At 43.9% G+C, this 18,583-nt stretch overlaps 1 protein-coding gene across 6 annotated transcripts in view; it reads right to left on the bottom strand.

The window, feature by feature from the left end:
* LOC137330132 (SWI/SNF-related matrix-associated actin-dependent regulator of chromatin subfamily A containing DEAD/H box 1-like) overlaps positions 1-17,458 on the bottom strand; it is a 95,232-nt gene extending 77,774 nt beyond the window's left edge. For 2 of the 6 annotated variants that reach the window (XR_010965015.1, XM_067994472.1), the window contains exons 1-2: positions 16,927-17,458; positions 3,819-3,993 (exon numbers count right to left, since the gene is read on the bottom strand). Coding sequence is in view for 4 of the 6 variants with exons in the window: in XM_067994472.1 (XP_067850573.1) it covers positions 3,819-3,993; positions 16,927-17,362 (611 nt within the window). In the remaining 2 variants the exon portion in view is untranslated. The remainder of the gene's footprint in view (positions 1-3,818; positions 3,994-16,926) is intronic. The other 4 variants (XR_010965011.1, XM_067994470.1, XM_067994471.1 and 1 more) reach the window with 3 other exon arrangements.
* Positions 17,459-18,583: the final 1,125 nt, after the last annotated feature.

The following is an 18,583-nucleotide window of genomic DNA, read 5'->3' as shown; positions in this document are numbered from 1 at the left end:
GGAAATTAATGGTGGGAAACATGGAGATGGCAAAAATGCTGAACAAATATTTTGTTTCAGTCTTTACAGTAGAGGACACTAAGAATATCCCAACACTGGACAAACAGGGGACTCTCGGGGGGGAGGAGCTAAATACGATTAAAATCACTCAAGAGATGGTACTCAGTAAAATAATGGGACTCAAGGCGGATAAATCCCCTGGACCTGATGGCTTCCATCCTAGGGTCTTGAGGGAAGTGGCAGTAGGGATTGTGGATGCTTTGGTGATAGTTTTCCAAAATTCCCTGGACTCAGGAGAGGTCCCGGCAGATTGGAAAACTGCTAATGTAACACCGTTATTTAAAAAGGGTAGTAGGCAGAAGGCTGGAAATTATAGGCCAGTTAGCTTAACATCTGTGGTGGGTAAAATTTTGGAGTCTATTATTAAGGAGACAGTAACGGAACATTTAGATAAGCATAATTTAATAGGACAAAGTCAGCATGGCTTTATGAAGGGGAAGTCATGTCTGACAAATTTGCTTGAGTTCTTCGAGGATATAACGTATAGGGTGGATAAAGGGGAACCAGTGGACGTAGTGTATTTAGACTTCCAGAAGGCATTCGACAAGGTGCCACATAAAAGATTATTACTTAAGATAAAAAATCACGGGATTGGGGGTAATATTCTGGCATGGGTGGAGGATTGGTTATCGAACAGGAAGCAGAGAGTTGGGATAAATGGTTCATTTTCGGACTGGCAACCAGTAACCAGTGGTGTTCCACAGGGGTCGGTGCTGGGTCCCCAACTCTTTACAATCTATATTAACGATTTGGAGGAGGGGACCGAGTGCAACATATCAAAATTTGCAGATGATACAAAGATGGGAGGGAAAGTAGAGAGTGAGGAGGACATAAAAAACCTGCAAGGGGATATAGACAGGCTGGGTGAGTGGGCGGAGATTTGGCAGATGCAATATAATATTGGAAAATGTGAGGTTATGCACTTTGGCAGGAAAAATCAGAGAGCAAGTTATTTTCTTAATGGCGAGAGACTGGAAAGTACTGCAGTACAAAGGGATCTGGGGGTCCTAGTGCAAGAAAATCAAAAAGTTGGTATGCAGGTGCAGCAGGTGATCAAGAAAGCCAACGGAATGTTGGCTTTTATTGCTAGGGGGATAGAATATAAAAACAAGGAGGTATTGCTGCAGTTATATAAGGTATTGGTGAGACCGCACCTGGAATACTGCATACAGTTTTGGTCTCCATACTTAAGAAAAGACATACTTGCTCTCGAGGCAGTACAAAGAAGGTTCACTCGGTTAATCCCGGGGATGAGGGGGCGGGCATATGAGGAGAGGTTGAGTAGATTGGGACTCTACTCATTGGAGTTCAGAAGAATGAGAGGCGATCTTATTGAAACATATAAGATTGTGAAGGGTCTTGATCGGGTGGATGCGGTAAGGATGTTCCCAAAGATGGGTGAAACTAGAACTAGGGGGCATAATCTTAGAATAAGGGGCTGCTCTTTCAAAACTGAGATGAGGAGAAACTTCTTCACTCAGAGGGTGGTAGGTCTGTGGAATTTGCTGCCCCAGGAAGCTGTGGAAGCTACATCATTAGATAAATTTAAAACCGAAATAGACAGTTTTCTAGAAGTAAAGGGAATTAGGGGTTATGGGGAGCGGGCAGGAAATTGGACATGAAGCTGAGTTCGGATCGGTCAATGCCCTGTGGGTGGCGGAGAGGGCCCAGGGGCTATGTGGCCGGGTCCTGCTCCGACTTCTTGTGTTCTTTAGATTTGTGGTTGGGATCAGATCAGCCATGATCTTATTGAATGGCGGAGCAGGCTCGAGGGGCCGATTGGCCTACTCCTGCTCCAATTTCTTATGTTCTTATGTTCTTAATAAAGGTTGCGCATGACTAAATCCCATCTTCCAATCCGCACGCCAAACCTCACCAATCTGAGTTGGTACCAGGCCTGCGAGAGTGCATGCACCAAGGTTCTCTGCTGATGCACTAGAGACCTTTGGTGCAAGAGGTGGACAGAAGGAGAGCATCCTATATCCGTAGTGGGGGCAAGAGGCCCTCCAGACATATACTCAAAAGGCAGTGGGGGACAAAATCAATGCCAAGCGTACAGCATCATGAACATGGATGCCGTGCAGGAAGAAGTTCAATACTTTGACACGAGTGGTCAAGGTGAGTGAGGTCAACTGTCAAGTGGCATCTCCTACCAACTGCACCATGCACTACACCCCCCCAATACCAATAAACTCTTTCCATCAGTACTCAACTCTTCCAATCAGATGCTTCCTCTCATCCTTACATATTACCATTGTTTCAAGCCGCCCACCCACAACTCACAGGCCACACACACTGGCAGCTATTCAACCAGGACAGGCACATCACCCAGACACACGTCCTGCTTTCTTGCGGGAGAAGGTGGCGCATTTCAAGAGGCAGCAAGTGGCAATGGCATTTAGCCCCTCGAGCCTGTTCCGCCATTCAACGAGATCATGGTGGACCTGTGACCTAACTCCATATACCCGTCTTAGCCCCATATCCCTTAATACCCTTGGTTCACAGAAATCTATCAATCTATCAATCTCAGATTTAACATTCACAATTGAGCTAGCATCAACTGCGTTCCAAACGTCTCCCACCCTTTGCGTGTAGAAGCATTTCCTAACTTCATTCCTGCACGTCCTGGCTCTAAATGTTAGGCTATGTCCCCGCATCATAGTATTCAAGTCTAGGAGACCTCCAAAAACAGCTACAAACGTCTTGGCAGCCAGAAGCAATAATCCAGCCATTAACCTGTAAATCCTGCATGTTCCCTTTAATGAGCACTGGTGGGGGGTTTCCTCTAGGCATTCTAAGACACGTTCAGATGGTCGGGGTTAAGACTGTGCGTTGAGTTGAGCGTTAGACACCATTTTGGGACTTATCACTTGAAATCAGCGTTGCACACTGATTGAAGCTATTTTCTCCCTACTTTACACGATTCCTGCATTTGTTATCTGCGCTAACTCCTATACCAAGATGGCGCCTGGCACACGTCACGCAGGAAATGTGCGTGCGCATCCAAGACGCCAACTTGGATGCCGGAGGTGTCGTGTAGTGCGGAAACAACAGGCGCTACACGGCCCAATTTAGCACCCCATGTAGCAGAAACAAACTGTAGCAAAGCACTGATTAAATGGTCATACAGAAAAGAACAATCAAGCCAAATGGACAGACGTACCAAGGCAAGCAGATTGAAAAGCCACAATTTAATTCAGGAAAGCCCAGCTAATTAAAGATTGATCAATAAGCCCAATACTGACAGCCCTGTGATGACTCAGTAAGCTTACCAGGAAGTAATAAAATAATACAAACCAGGAAGGTCAGAAGTTCAATTCCCATTCTGTTCAAAAATTAGCTAATCTCTCCCTAACCCAGGAATACTGGGCCTCAGTATTCCTGGGCTAGGGAGAGGAAACAGCCAAGTTTCCCCACTTCTAAGTGTTATTTAGTGACCGATGTTGGAAATGCATGCGTGGACAACAGGCACGGATAATATCGGTCTGATATGATGCCTACATCCCTTCTCTGTGCTCGTCAGCACTCATTGTCAAGGCTCACACGCGCACAATTAAAAGTTGAAGAACCAGAGAACTGCCAACACTCGTGAACCAAGGGGACAAAGCGTTCAAAATAGGATGGTAAGGGAGAGAAATAACTTTCAGTAATTTCATCCCAGATTAATAAAATCAAGCATAAACCAGCTATAATTTCTAGGTAAATATGGCACACAAGTAAATTAGTGAGAAGACACCGTATATAAAAATGTTACTTACAATTTTTTTATGCATCCCTCTGGCCTTCCATTCACTGCTGGATATGATAAACTGGTCTTGCTTGGTTCTTCATTTTCAGATTCAGAGTCTAGAAAGAGGACTCCCTTTTCTTTTCTTCTGAAATACGATAAAAGGTTCGACTGCTTTCCTTCTGGTGTCTCTGGTATAGTGGTCACTAAGTAAAAAGGAAAAAAATGTTTTAAAAAATTGTAACGAAAGTCATGGTAGGCTGTGTTAGGATTGAAATCTTTTCGCAACATGAAGCAATGCACTGTTCTATTAAAATTTTCACTTCTCAAAATGTATTTTAAAAATTGATAATAGTTTATGTGGTTAACTATTCTCAGTAATAAGCATGGCTGCTGTAACAAAATTTATTGAAACGTCAACCTACATTTGCAAATTCAATCCTTTTAGGAGCAACAATCACTCCTTTCGCCAAGTCCCAGTGGTGACCACTATGGTGAGCATTAACCTGTAGGCCATTTTATTGCTACTCCCAGTCAAATATTAAGGGGCAGCTTGCACCAACACCACTTCAGATTACTGCCAGGAAGAAAATGTAACCATAGACCTCAGCAAAGTATTGCAATCAAAATTTTCACAACTGTTAGACTCTGGCTGTTTCCACTATATCAACACTGATGGGTTTAATAATCCTAAAATGACAAAAGTTCAATTAACATATTTAATATTAGTGTACATTGAAGCCATAACAATTTGTAAGCATTAATAAATAATGTATTGTACAATTCAGTAACAAAGAACTTTTATTTACATAGCATCTTTCACATCTTCAAGATGTCCCAAAGCACTTCATATCCAATGAAGTGCTTTTGAAGTGTAGTCACTGTTTTTGAGCACACTAACGTGGCAGCCAATTTTCACACAGCAAGGTCCCTCAAACAGCAATGAGATTACCAACCAGTTAATCTGTTTTTGGTGGTGTGGGTTGAAGGAAATGTCAGCCATGACACTAGGGGACCTCCCCTGCTCATTAAATCTTCTACACCCACCTTACTTCTGCACTGAATCATCAGTCTAGATTATGTATTCTAGTCCTGGAGTAGGGCTTTAGGTCTTCAGGAGGTGAGAGTGCTACCACCGAATCAAGCTGACATTTTGAATTTGCTACGTACTAAGGTTCTAATTAAGTTATTTTGTGCTGATAAATGGAAATGTAATTCTACTTATATAAAATAACCAAAATACATTACAACTCACTTCTTAATTAATTTTAGATTACCATAATTGTTCAGCCTTCAGTGAAGAGAACCTGTAGCAACTGCATGAATTGTCCGTAGAATGGACAATACTCTGAGGCAACCAATTACACAATATTTAACATAAAGATACATGGGAATATTTGAAAATCAATAGATCCTTTAGAACATCCCAATTACTGTAAAATTAAGGTTTATTTCTTTCAATCTGTAATTTTAACTGTCGAAGCGTATGGGATACTTGGTTTTGTAAATAGGGGCACTGAATACAAAAACAAGGAAGTCATGCTAAACCTTTACAAATCACTGGTTAGGCCTCAGCTGGAGTACTGTGTACAATTTTGGGCACCACTCTGGAGGAAGGATGTCAAGGCCTTGGAGAGGGTGCAGAGGAGGTTTACCAGGATGATACCAGTGATGAGGGACTAGAGAAGCTGGGATTGTTCTCCTTTGAGCAAAGAAGGTTAAGGGGAGACCAAATAGAGGTATTCAAAATTATGAGAGGTTCTGTTAGACCAAGCAGGGAGAAACTGTTTCCTCTGGCAAGTGGGTCAGTACTCTGAGGTCACATATTTAAAATAATTGGCAAAAGAATTAGAGGGGAAATGAGGAGGATTTTTTTTTAGGTTGTTAAGATCTGGAACGCACTACCTGAAAGGATGGAGGAATCAAATTCCATAGGAGCTTTCAAAAGGCAACAGGATATGTACTTGAAGAGGACTCACGTGCAGGGTTATGGGGAAAAGGCTGGTGTGTGGAAGTAAATTGGATAGCTGTGTCAAAGAGCTGGCACAGGCAAGAAAGGCCGAATGGCCTCCTTCTGTGCTCTATGATTCTAACTGCTGGCAGGTATTGGGAAATTTCTGTCTCCTTGGTTCGACTAGTTTTTCAAGTTCATCAGCAGCTCAAGGCAATAAAACTCCTCAATTACCGTTACCACTACATTTACCCTATACCAAAATACATGAACAAATTTTAAACTGAAGTTAAGAACTTTAAACATGTTGCATGTGTTCTCTGTGGTACCTTATAACTCCTGTTATCTCTTTATTGTCTTCATTCCATTTTACCACTGCCATTTTTTTCTAAATATCTGTTCTGCATTTAAACTTCTTTTTTGTTTTGGTATTAAAGTTTGAAATGGTTTGCTATCTTGTTTGCTCAGCCTCCCTGCTCTCACTATCCCCTTTGGGAGATCAGAGCTACTTTGAAAAATATCAGCACTTGATTTGTGTAAAAAAAAACTGGAGTCGAACAACGATTTGAAGATTAATTTATAGATGATACGGCATGACAATCGGCACATTTTTCTGCATTGTGGAAGAGTAAATTCACCAGCAACCTCCAAAACAAAGGTGCACTCGGAGTTAAATTATCCCACCCATAATAATTTTAGCTGGTGTCCTACGAATAGTTCTTTTGCCTCCATGTGTCTGGGTCAGATCCAAAAACCCAGTTATTTATCCTCTACAAGGGGGAGTAAAGGCCCTATAAGATTAAAGCTTTTTAAATTTTTATTTCACCCAATTTTAGGATCTCCTCCCCCTCCCCCTCCCCCTCTCTCCCCCTCCCCCTTCCCCCTCCCCCCTCCTCAACCATGAATGCACATATGCAGCACAAATTATCTGTCCTATTTGGGGGGGGGGGGGGGGGGGAGAAGAATCTCAACTTTAGTTTCTTTCTCAGGCTTTATGCCTCTATTCAAAACTACATAATACCTGATATCTGCAAATATCTCCCAAATGAAAACATATACGGGATTATTTGAGATATGTTTCTTACAAATAATGTATAGCTATCCTATTGTCATGAATTAGTGCTCAAATGAACAATAAAATTTACCGATTTCTATTTGTTAGAACAGTAGTTTCTGGGATGCGATTTTAGACGCAATTTTAGTATCAGTCGTCCTTATTCTTTCTTGAGACATTGTGCATGTAGACATAATGTGTTTATAAAATATGCATCTTATGAGTGATATTTTTACAAACACTCAAATTGTTTACTGTGAAATACTTGGAGACTAAAACAGTCTGATTGCTGCATGCACTACCCTATAAATTCATTGAACTACTGGCAATTATAATCAAAAGGCATTTGATATGGGACTGTACAAGTAAGGAACACAGGAAAGTACAGGAGTGGAAATGACCATTTCATCTTATACAACCAGCCCTGAAGTTCAAAAACAGAATAGAAAATTCAATACCCATATCACTCAAGTGATTTTATCACCAAAATGCTGACCCAACTCCCTTTAAAAATTACTGATATCAGCCGCGATTGTTTCCCTGGGCAGTCCGCTCCAAACATTCATCATCTTCTGTGAAGTTGCTACACAGTCTACTCTGACAATTCATAGTCTTTTTTTTTTGCATCAGAACAATCTGTAATTATCCACAATTCAAATTAAGTAATTTTGAATTAACAGACTATATCCGATCTGTCCATTTATGATCGCCTTTTGCAGCGGCCGTGCAAACGTAGCTCGTAACCATTGGCAGCTAATACACCCGAATATACTTTCATACACCTATATCCTATAACATTCTTTCTTTAAAAGAGCCTGTTTCACATCTTCTGTCTTTAATGGCAGCAGTTCGTAGCCAAGCTTAGTTGAAGACTATTGGAGTGAAATTGGTCTTCGGCATTAGCGCAAAACAGGCAATAGCGAATCAGCAGCAGACTTACGCCCTTCCATTTTCTTCATTGAAGTCAAAAGACCAATTTCACCCCCCATGTTGCCATGATTCTGAAACTGGTCATCAAGCAAATCACAAGGGTTTATAACCCTTGGAGAACAAAAAGGTAGTGAGTAAATGATCTATCTGAAAAGTAGAAAATAGGAAATTCAGATCACCAATACACAGAAGTTAATTGCTTCAGATTTGGATAGCGAAGTCTAATTTACCAGCAGGTGGAAAGTAACAGTTGTTTTGAATTTTCCTTCTTTGCCACTGAGTTTTTCAGAGCCCCTGGCAGAGGTTATAGTGACCCGCTGTCAGAAAACAATATCTTTCAAGGAATAGTTTTCACAATTCGATTTCCAAAAAAAAAGTTAAAGTAACAAATTCTGCAGAGTAACAGGAATTTGAAAATTTCAGTTGTCTTCAACTATTCTGTCTCCCTTTCTTGCTCTTCAGTAAAAGGGAAAACAAGTGGCAAAGAACAGACAGAGGCAGGTTCTGAAAATCATCAATTGGATTCTACTCAATGTGTAGTCATTTGTGATGGAGACTATAATAGTACATTATTTGGATTTATGCACAAGTCTTTCATTCATCCTCATTTGTTTAGCTCTTCATAAAAATAGAAAAATGCTAACATTACATAGGAGGTGGGACAAAGGTGACGATCAGAAACACTACCCCTTGAAGCACTTTGCCACGACTGCATGATGTGCTTTTATCCCATTCCATTTAGTCTTTCAAAGAGCAGTCACGGGCTCGATGGGCTGAATGGCCTCTTTCTGTGCTGTAACAATTCTATGATTACAAGGCCTGTCGAGCTGCTTACTCAGGTTTTTGCCTCTGTGGCAGAATTACATGCTGCAACCTCTGTCCAGAGAAAAATTCTCTGATGACTCAAGTTTAGCCAGCAAGTAGCTGACCCATACAAACTAGCTTCAATCCATGGTTTTACACTGGGTATTTAGCCAAGTACCCATTTTCATAAAAGGTGAAAGCAGACCTAATCATCAGTTTCACATCAATAACAGGTAAAACAGTGGAATTGATGGTCAGAACTAAACTTGAGAATTACTTGCACAATGACGACCTAGTAACAAGTAGCCAACACAAAATTAAAAGAAAATCCTACTTGGCCAATTTCCTGGACACATTTTTGTTGAGAAAGTGACATACCAAGTGGATTGTGGAAAGCCTTAAGCTTTAAAATCAGTTTTTAACCAATTAATTCCTGAATTTTTTTCTGGGAGGTGAATCGGTTAAAACTGATTTCCTCCCGAGTTTGGAGGAAAGTCCTGAATTTTTCCATTATTTTCTTAGCAAAAATCAGGATTGGAAATGTGCACACATCACATCAGTAATGTCAGGACACACACAAATTGTGGGGGAGGGGGAACTGATTATCAGCTGGCAGCCAAAGACTTGCAGAATGACCAAGATCAAATATAAGCAGGAAGAACAGTGGCAAATGAAACTTAATAATGACAAGTATTGCACACCTAAAATCTACACAGTACATCTTTACCTTCATACCTGTCTACAAGCAAATTTATTTTCTGCACAGACTTTTTAAAAAAAGTATACAGAAAGAAAGCCAATCATCTGCAACATACAAATCAAAAGAAAATACTGTATTGTCCCAGAAGTCAGACTGCCTGATCGGATCAGTCGCCAGTTCCTCTAACGGAAAATTGGGAAGTCCAAGGCCATTATAGCCCTCCACTATAAACCCCATCCCTTTCCACAGCCCCACACACAGGCTGAACCAGACCTTGTGAAACCTTGGTGTTTTGTTCGATTCACGTTTCAAACCCCATGTCTCATCCAAGGCCACTTATTTCCATCTCCGCAACACTGACTGCTTCTGGCCTTAACTCAGCCCCTCCACCACAATGACTCTTCATCCCCCTATGCATTAAATTTAAATCCTCCTCCTCAGAACCCCCAGAGCCTTTCCCCATCCTATACCTACAATCTCCTCCAGTCTTTTACCACCAACTGAACCATTCGGCCCTCTGACTCCAGCCTTTTGTGCACCCGTCTCTCCTTTTATGCTACCACTGGGTTCGAAGCTTTCACCATCTTTGCCCTTTTCTCCAGAATTCATTCTCTAAACCCCGCTGCCTCTCCACTTCTCTTTCTACCTGAAAAAACCTACTGAAAACCCAGCTTTTCCATCCAGGTCTCAGTCGCTCCTAATTTCTATCACTATGGCTCTACAGTACGGAGTAGTTGAGGCAAGTAGCATAGATGCATTTAAGGGGAAGCTAGATAAACACATGGAGAAAAGAATAGAAGGATATGCTGATAGGGTTAGATGAAGTAGGGAGGGAGAAGGCACGAGTGGAGCATAAACACCAACATGGACCAGTTGGGCCAAATGGCCTGTTTCTGTGGTGTACATTCTATGTAATACATCCATTCCCTTATCTATCTCTATTGTGAAGCACCTTGAAATGTTTTCACCTTCAAGGCAGCACATAAATGACAGATTTTGTTGTCTGTCCAACCTTGAAATCACAAAGAAAAAAAGAACTAGTCATATAATGCTGGGTGCCTCTGATGTGCAACCTGAAACGTACAGGCATTTTTTCAATCTGCAAAGTCCCAAAAACAAACAAAATTTAAGCTCCGATTGCTCTGGGACTGTATTTACTTAATTAGATTTTGTGAGGGATAAAACTTAGAATATATTGTGCATTTCATGGTATAACACACCTGTCCTTGTTTTATCACTTCTGACTTGTGAACAGCTCCACAAGATATCTACTAGTAAATTGAAAAATCTTCTGTAGTGTGAGTTGCACTTTAAACGTATCTATAGCACACACAAATAATCATGCTTTTCTGATTAATTCCAGAGAAATTTGAGCCAATCAACAAAAATCACCACAAAACACTTATTTCAGTGTCTCAAGCTTGTACCTTATCTTTGCAACACCACGGGAGAGCCACCAGTAGGAAGAAAAAGGGACATAGCATATACTGCATTAATGGAGTTGAAAAAGAGGGGTATTAATATATTGAGCACTTAATCTCTCCTATGAATACAGAAAAGCAATCATTAAAATGCCGAACCAAATGGCCAAGACAATAAAGTGCAAATCAAATGAAGCCATACTAAACTGCATAGCGCTTTGTTTAGCCCACAAATTGAGTACTGTGTCCAGTTCTGGTCAGACACAAGGGAGAAATTGAAACCCTGGAGGTGAAGAAGAGTCAAACAACTTCGCTACAGTGCCACAGGACTGAGCTATATAGCTTTAAAGGGAAGTGACTATGAGCTGACATCAGAAATATACCAAGTTAGAAAATGATATAGAAAAGGCAAAACCAGAACATTACTTCCAAGTTAAACTATTACAGGAGGACAAGAAAGTAAAAGTTCACATTGGCAGAAGGCAAACTTAAGAGCGCAAAATTCTTCTTTACTTAAGGCACAACCAGGGAATGGACTTCTGAGTACAGAAGTGTAAGCAAAAAACAAAGAATTATTTAAGAAACAGCAAGATGTGGTGATGAGAGCGCTGTTTTTTTTTCCTGGATGGACAGAATAAATGGTCCAAGCAGCCCCTTTAGATAGGAGAAAGTTAGCTAGGTTTCCAATCCTGATTGCTGGAATTGCATGTAGGGTATAATCAGGGCAACTCACTCAGAAAGCAACTTAGTTTTGAAAAGGCTTACAATATGCAGAGAAATGGAGCGCCACAAATGGCCCTCTTCTACTGGACAGCAAATCCCCATCATTAAAGTACAATGCATACAGTACTTTGAATGAAAGGGAGTGTTCCTGTACATGTCAAGGTTTTTATTTTCAACTTCATCAGGCTGAGGTATTACAGCTTGGTATTCACAGCCCATATAGCTCTACAGAAGTTCACAACACTAAAAAAAAGAAAGTTTATGCTCAGATGATGTATATTTCTGATGTATACTGGAGAATGAATTGCTTTCCATCTCAGGCATCAGTATCAGAATCAACCACTGGGGTCAGGTATAGCAATTAGATGTGCTATTCTGCTACAACCTCTTACAAGCACCTAGTACTGCACCAATATGACATTTTTAAATTTCCCACAACACCAGCCAAAAGCTTCTTCAAGGGAGATTCACAATTTAATACCAACTTAGCAGTTTGACATTGTAGGCCATTTCCCATTCGGAGCTGGATTCAAAATGCCCAGACACATTTCACCTAGGACCATTACAGCTAGCAAATAGAAGATATTCCATCCCATCAGTCTGGACTGGACTTGGACCCGAGTTCATAGAATCTTACAGCACAGATGCAGGCCATTCAGCCCATCATGCCCGGTCGGCTCTTTGAAAGAACTACCCAATTAGTCCCACTCCCCCGCTCTTTCCCCATAGCACTGCAAATTCTTCCTTTACAAGTATACACCCAATTACCTTCTGAAAGTTACTACTGAATCTGCTTCTACCGCCCTTTCAGGAAGAGCGTTCGAGATGATAACTCACTGCATAGAAATATTTCTCACCTCCCCTCTAGTTCTTTTTGCAATTATCTTAAACCTGCGTCCTCTGGTTACCGACCCACCTACGCACCATTGGAAACAGTTTCTCTTTATTTACTCTATCAAAAATCCCTCATAATTTTGAGTTCCTCTATTAAATATCCTCTCACCCTTCTCTGCTCCGAGAACAATCCCAGCTTCTCTACTCCCTCCCCACAACTGAAGTCCCTCATTCCTGGTACCATTCTGGTAAGTCTCCTCTGCATCCTCTCTAAGGCCTTGACATGCGTCCTAAAGTGTGGTGCCCAGAATTGGCTGAGGTCTAACTAGTGATTTATAAAGGATTACCTTTATACAAGGAAGTGTCTAACCACCTCCCCATGACATTCAACGGCATTACCATCACCAAATCCCCCACCATCAACATCCTGGGGGTCACCATTGACCAGAAACTTAACTGGACCAGCCATATAAATACTGTGGCGACAAGAGCAGGTCAGAGGCTGGGTATTTTGCGGCGAGTGACTCACCTCCTGACTCCCCAAAGCCTTTCCACCATCTACAAGGCACAAGTCAGGAGTGTGATGGAATACTCTCCACTTGCCTGGATGAGTGCAGCTCCAACAACACCCAAGAAGCTCGACACCATCCAGGACAAAGCAGCCCGCTTTGTCCTGGATGGTGTCCCTTCATTACCGGCGCACAGTGGTTGCAGTGTGCACCATCCACAGGATGCACTGCAGCAACTCGCCAAGGCTTCTTCGACAGCACCTCCCAAACCCGCGACCTCTACCACCTAGAAGGACAAGAGCAGCAGGCACATGGGAACAACACCACCTGCACGTTCCCCAAGTCACACACCATCCTGACGTGGAAATATATCGCCGTTCCTTCATCGTCGCTGGGTCAAAATCCTGGAACTCCCTTCCTAACAGCACTGTGGGAGAACCTTCACCACACGAACTGCAGCGGTTCAAGGAGGCGGCTCACCACCACCTTCTCAAGGGCAATTAGGGATGGGCAATAAATCCCGGCCTTGCCAGCGACGCCCACATCCCATGAACGAATAAAAAAAACAACTTCCAAGCTTTGGTATTCTGCACCGTTATTTATAAGGCCAAGGGTCCTGTATTTTTTTTTTAAAAGCCATATCAACTTCTCCTGCCACAGTCAAAGATGTGAGAGAATTCCCAGGCGTCTCTCTTCCTGAATCCCCTTTAAAATTGTATCATTTAGTTTAGTTGGAGGCAAAACGCCACTGCATCACTAAGTCCTTCCAAAGGAACAAAATTCCTACCAAGTCCCTCAATCACCTCTCCACAGCCTGGGCTTTTGAACTTTGTCCTCTGAACCACTACGCATAGGGGATTCTCAAAAGATTTCCCAAGATCATCAGATTCTACTTTTTCCTTATTTCTTGACTTACTGACATATATAATTTCTGTTGCTGTGTGCACACGCTTCCTGCAATGAGGGCATGAGGAAGTCAAGGTAGTAACAGGCTTTTTTTTTTGGCTACCTCACTTTCTCCCGGACAGGTGAAACCACACATTGTGGGGTTATAGTAGCAAATCGCCAAAACCACAGGTTCACAGAACTACTTTAAAAGGCAGCTCAGTACTATAAATTAGGTATAAAGCATCTTAAAAGTGATCTTTGTACAGGTAATTCCACTACAAAAGTCACCCTTGCAGTCAAACACTCATTTAGTTTAGCAAATCATAAAATTCTGCTTTTTAGCCATCCATTGAATGTTACAGTAGGTGAAATTATCAGAGAACAAACATGTGTAGTAAGCTAGCTCAGTATGTGTGACAGGGTAATTGAAGGAGGAACAGTACATTCCAAATTCACACTGGCTAATAGCTTCCCTATATCCAGATTGCAAACGATGGCAGTCAAGGTTGAGGGGGTGCAAGGAAGAGGGGGGAAATGAATTCATACTCAACAAATGTTACAGCACGGCACTGAAAAGATGCCTGAGAAACATCATCTAGTTTGAGGATCTACGAGCGCTATGGATTATTTTCACCTCGATATAATGTACAACTCGTGCAGATTCGTCAAGAGTTGTTTTAAAAATGCACCATATTTTGATGCTCGCACTGTTAAAAAATAAATTGAATTCCTTCTGTTTAATGGGGTATCAGTCTCTCACCGTGATCACAAACCTCATTTGAAGGAATGCTGCCTCGATATTCACAATCCCTCTCAAGAGGCACGAGAATGTAATTCAATGCAAGTTGTGTTTTGTAAAAAGAAGAAAAAAACATAACATAAGAAACAGAAGGCCATAGGCCCCTCAAGCCTGCTCTGCCATTCAATAAGATCATGCCTGATCTTCAACCTCAACTCCACTTTCCCACCCTATCCCCATATCCCTTGATTCCCTTAGTCCAAAAATCTATTGCTCTCAGTATTGAACATACACAACAGCTGAGCATCCACGGCCCTCTAGAATAGAAAACGCCAAAATTCAAAATGAAGTGTCTACTCTTTCCCCCCCCACCCATAAAAATTGCTTCTCTTTGATCTACTTACAACACTGACTCTTGCTGAGGTACAGTGCGATGGGTGAGAGCAGCCCACCAATACCCTGACCCAAGTGGCCATTTTTCATGTATGGACACAGGCGGCGAGCGTTGGCAGCTTGTTTATACCACAGCCAGGACCAAATCCCTCCTCAACCAACGACCATACCCCCCACCAGGCTTTCCAGCAGCCGTGGCTGGACTGCAATCAGGAGCGAGAACACAGGCTGATTTTCCTCCTTCCTAACCTAATTGTAAGAGTATAATGCCACCCCCATCCCAGGACTGAGATCAGCCATCTCAGAACCGAAGAGGGGGTCGGATCTGGGACCTTCTGGTCTATCAAGCTGAAGTTAACAGTGTGCCCCCCTGGACAGTGCCCAGTAACAGGTAATGTGAGGCCAGGTTGCTGTCCTAATTAACAGGCCTGGTGTTAAACTGGACAACACTGATTTGGGGCACGATCTATGGGGTGGGGGGGAACATATGTGATGGGAGCTTGTGGGATAATATATGGAGGGGGGGGGACATGTGAGATGGGAGCTTGTGGGATAATATATGGGGGGGACATATGTGATGGGAGCTTGTGGTATATATATATATGGGGGAACATATGTGATGGGAGCCTGTGGGATATATATATGTGGGGGGAACATATGTGATGGGAGCCTGTGGGATATATATGGGGGGGAACATATGTGATGGGAGCCTGTGGGATATATATATATATATGTGGGGGGAACATATGTGATGGGAGCCTGTGGGATATATATGGGGGGAACATATGTGATGGGAGCCTGTGGGATATATATGGGGGGGGAACATATGTGATGGGAGCCTCTGGGATAATATATGGGGGGAGGAGACATGTGATGGGAGCTTGTGGGATATATATATATGGGGAACATGTGATGGGAGCCTGTGGGATATATATATATATGGGGGAACATGTGATGGGAGCCTGTAGGATATATATTGGGGGGAACATATGTGATGGGAGCCTGTGGGATATATATGGGGGGAACATATGTGATGGGAGCCTGTGGGATATATATGGGGGGAGGAGACATGTGATGGGAGCTTGTGGGATATATATATATGGGGAACATGTGATGGGAGCCTGTGGGATATATATATATATGGGGGAACATGTGATGGGAGCCTGTAGGATATATATTGGGGGGAACATATGTGATGGGAGCCTGTGGCATAATATATGGGGGGGGGCAGGGAACATATGTGATGGGAGCCTGTGGGATATATATATATATATATATATATGTATGGGGGGGAACATATGTGATGGGAGCCTGTAGGATATATATATATATATATGGGGGAACATATGTGATGGGAGCTTGTGGGATATATATATATATATATATATGGGGGCAACATATGTGATGGGAGCCTGTGGGAGATATATATATATGTATGGGGGAACATGTAATGGGAGCCTGTAGGATATATATTGGGGGGAACATAGGTGATGGGAGCCTGTGGCATAATATATGGGGGGGGGGCAGGGAACATGTGTGATGGGAGCCTGTGGGAGATATATATATATATATATGGGGGAACATATGTGATGGGAGCTTGTGGGATATATATATATGGGGGAACATATGTGATGGGAGCTTGTGGGATATATATATGGGGGAACATATGTGATGGGAGCCTGTAGGATATATATATATATATGGGGGCAACATATGTGATGGGAGCCTGTGGGAGATATATATATGTATGGGGGAACATGTGATGGGAGCCTGTAGGATATATATTGGGGGGAACATAGGTGATGGGAGCCTGTGGCATAATATATGGGGGGGGGGCAGGGAACATGTGTGATGGGAGCCTGTGGGATATATATACATATATATATATGGGGGAACATGTGATGGGAGCCTGTAGGATATATATATTTTCACATCGTTCACCTGACGAAGGAGGTAGCCTCCGAAAGCTTGTGAATTTAAAATAAAATTGCTGGACTATAACTTGGTGTTGTAAAATTGTTTACAATTGTCAACCCCAGTCCATCACCGGCATCTCCACATCATGATATATATTGGGGGGAACATAGGTGATGGGAGCCTGTGGCATAATATATGGGGGGGGGGGGGCAGGGAACATGTGTGATGGGAGCCTGTGGGAGATATATATATATATGGGGGGGTGCCGCTTCTCACCTGCCGCTGTTTCCCCATCCTCCACCCCCGGCTCTGGAAGAGTTCCAGCTCTGCCTCTGATGATGCGTCGTCGGTGCTGATCTTCTTCTTCCTCCTCCTCCTCCTCCTCCTCCGGGCCGCCGCTTTTCTTCTCATAGCGGAAACGGTCGAGGTTAAAAAAACTCATCTCGAACGGTTGGAAGAAATACGAAATTTTAAAAGGACAAATGGAACGCGGCGCCGTTGGAACCGGTACAAAACCGCCAGGTCGGAGCTCGAGCAGCCGATCCCGGGGTGGGGGGGGGGGGCGGCGGTGTGTGGGGGGGGATAACGACGATCCGGTTAATAACAGAGGCCGCTGGGGATTGGGGAGTGAGGTGGCCCCGGTGCTGGGTTTGCCGGAGGAGAGGAGTGGGGGGCTGGGCCTCGGCCTCGGCCTCAAGCCGCTCCGGTGCATCAAACAAGAAAATAATAATAGAAAGGGACTTTTTCCCGCGAACCGCGCCGTCCGTGGACACCCCAGCAACACGCACTCCGATTGGGGAGCGGGCCCGGGAGCGCGGCCAATCACCGGGCGGGATAAATGTGAGCCCGGCGGTGGGGTGGGCTGGTGACGTCATTGGGTTAAAGGCTTCCCACGTGAGGAGAGGGTTGCCAGGAGAGGTGAGTGAAGGCAAGTCAGCCTCAAGTCTGGTCAATGGCTCTCCCTGCATAGGGAAAGTGGGCAGAAGGAGGGAGAGCAGGTGGGGTGGGGGTTGGTAGTGTGGCATAGGGAAGGGGGCTTAGAGAGGGTTGGGGAAGTGTGATATAGGGAGGGTTGGGGGAAGATGGCGTAGGGAGGGTTGGGGAAGATGGCGTAGGGAGGGTTGGGGGAAGATGGCGTAGGGAGGGTTGGGGAAGATGGCGTAGGGAGGGTGGGGGAAGATGGCGTAGGGAGGGTTGGGGGAAGATGGCGTAGGGAGGGTTGGGGGAAGATGGCGTAGGGAGGGTTGGGGAAGATGGCGTAGGGAGGGTTGGGGAAGATGGCGTAGGGAGGGTTGGGGAAGATGGCGTAGGGAGGGTTGGGGAAGATGGCGTAGGGAGGGTTGGGGAAGATGGCGTAGGGAGGGTTGGGGAAGATGGTGTAGGGAGGGTTGGGGAAGATGGTATAGGGAGGGTTGGGGAAGATGGCGTAGGGAGGGTTGGGGAAGATGGTGTAGGGAGGGTTGGGGAAGATGGTATAGGGAGGGTTGGGGAAGATGGCGTAGGGAGGGTTGGGGAAGATGGTATCGGGAGGGTTGGGGAAGATGGTGTAGGGAGGGTTGGGGAAGATGGTATCGGGAGGGTTGGGGAAGATGGTGTAGGGAGGGTTGGGGAAGATGGTGTAGGGAGGGTTGGGGAAGATGGTGTAGGGAGGGTTGGGGAAGATGGTGTAGGGAGGGTTGGGGAAGATGGCGTAGGGAGGGTTGGGGAAGATGGTATCGGGAGGGTTGGGGAAGATGGTGTAGGGAGGGTTGGGGAAGATGGTATCGGGAGGGTTGGGGAAGATGGTGTAGGGAGGGTTGGGGAAGATGGTGTAGGGAGGGTTGGGGAAGATGGTATCGGGAGGGTTGGGGAAGATGGCGTAGGGAGGGTTGGGGAAGATGGCGTAGGGAGGGTTGGGGAAGATGGTATCGGGAGGGTTGGGGAAGATGGCGTA

The sequence above is a fragment of the Heptranchias perlo genome, chromosome 1, assembly GCF_035084215.1.
Source record: "Heptranchias perlo isolate sHepPer1 chromosome 1, sHepPer1.hap1, whole genome shotgun sequence".
Taxonomy (NCBI): domain Eukaryota; kingdom Metazoa; phylum Chordata; class Chondrichthyes; order Hexanchiformes; family Hexanchidae; genus Heptranchias; species Heptranchias perlo.
Note: the sequence above shows the minus strand (reverse complement) of the source record. Positions and strands in the feature narration are given on the sequence as shown.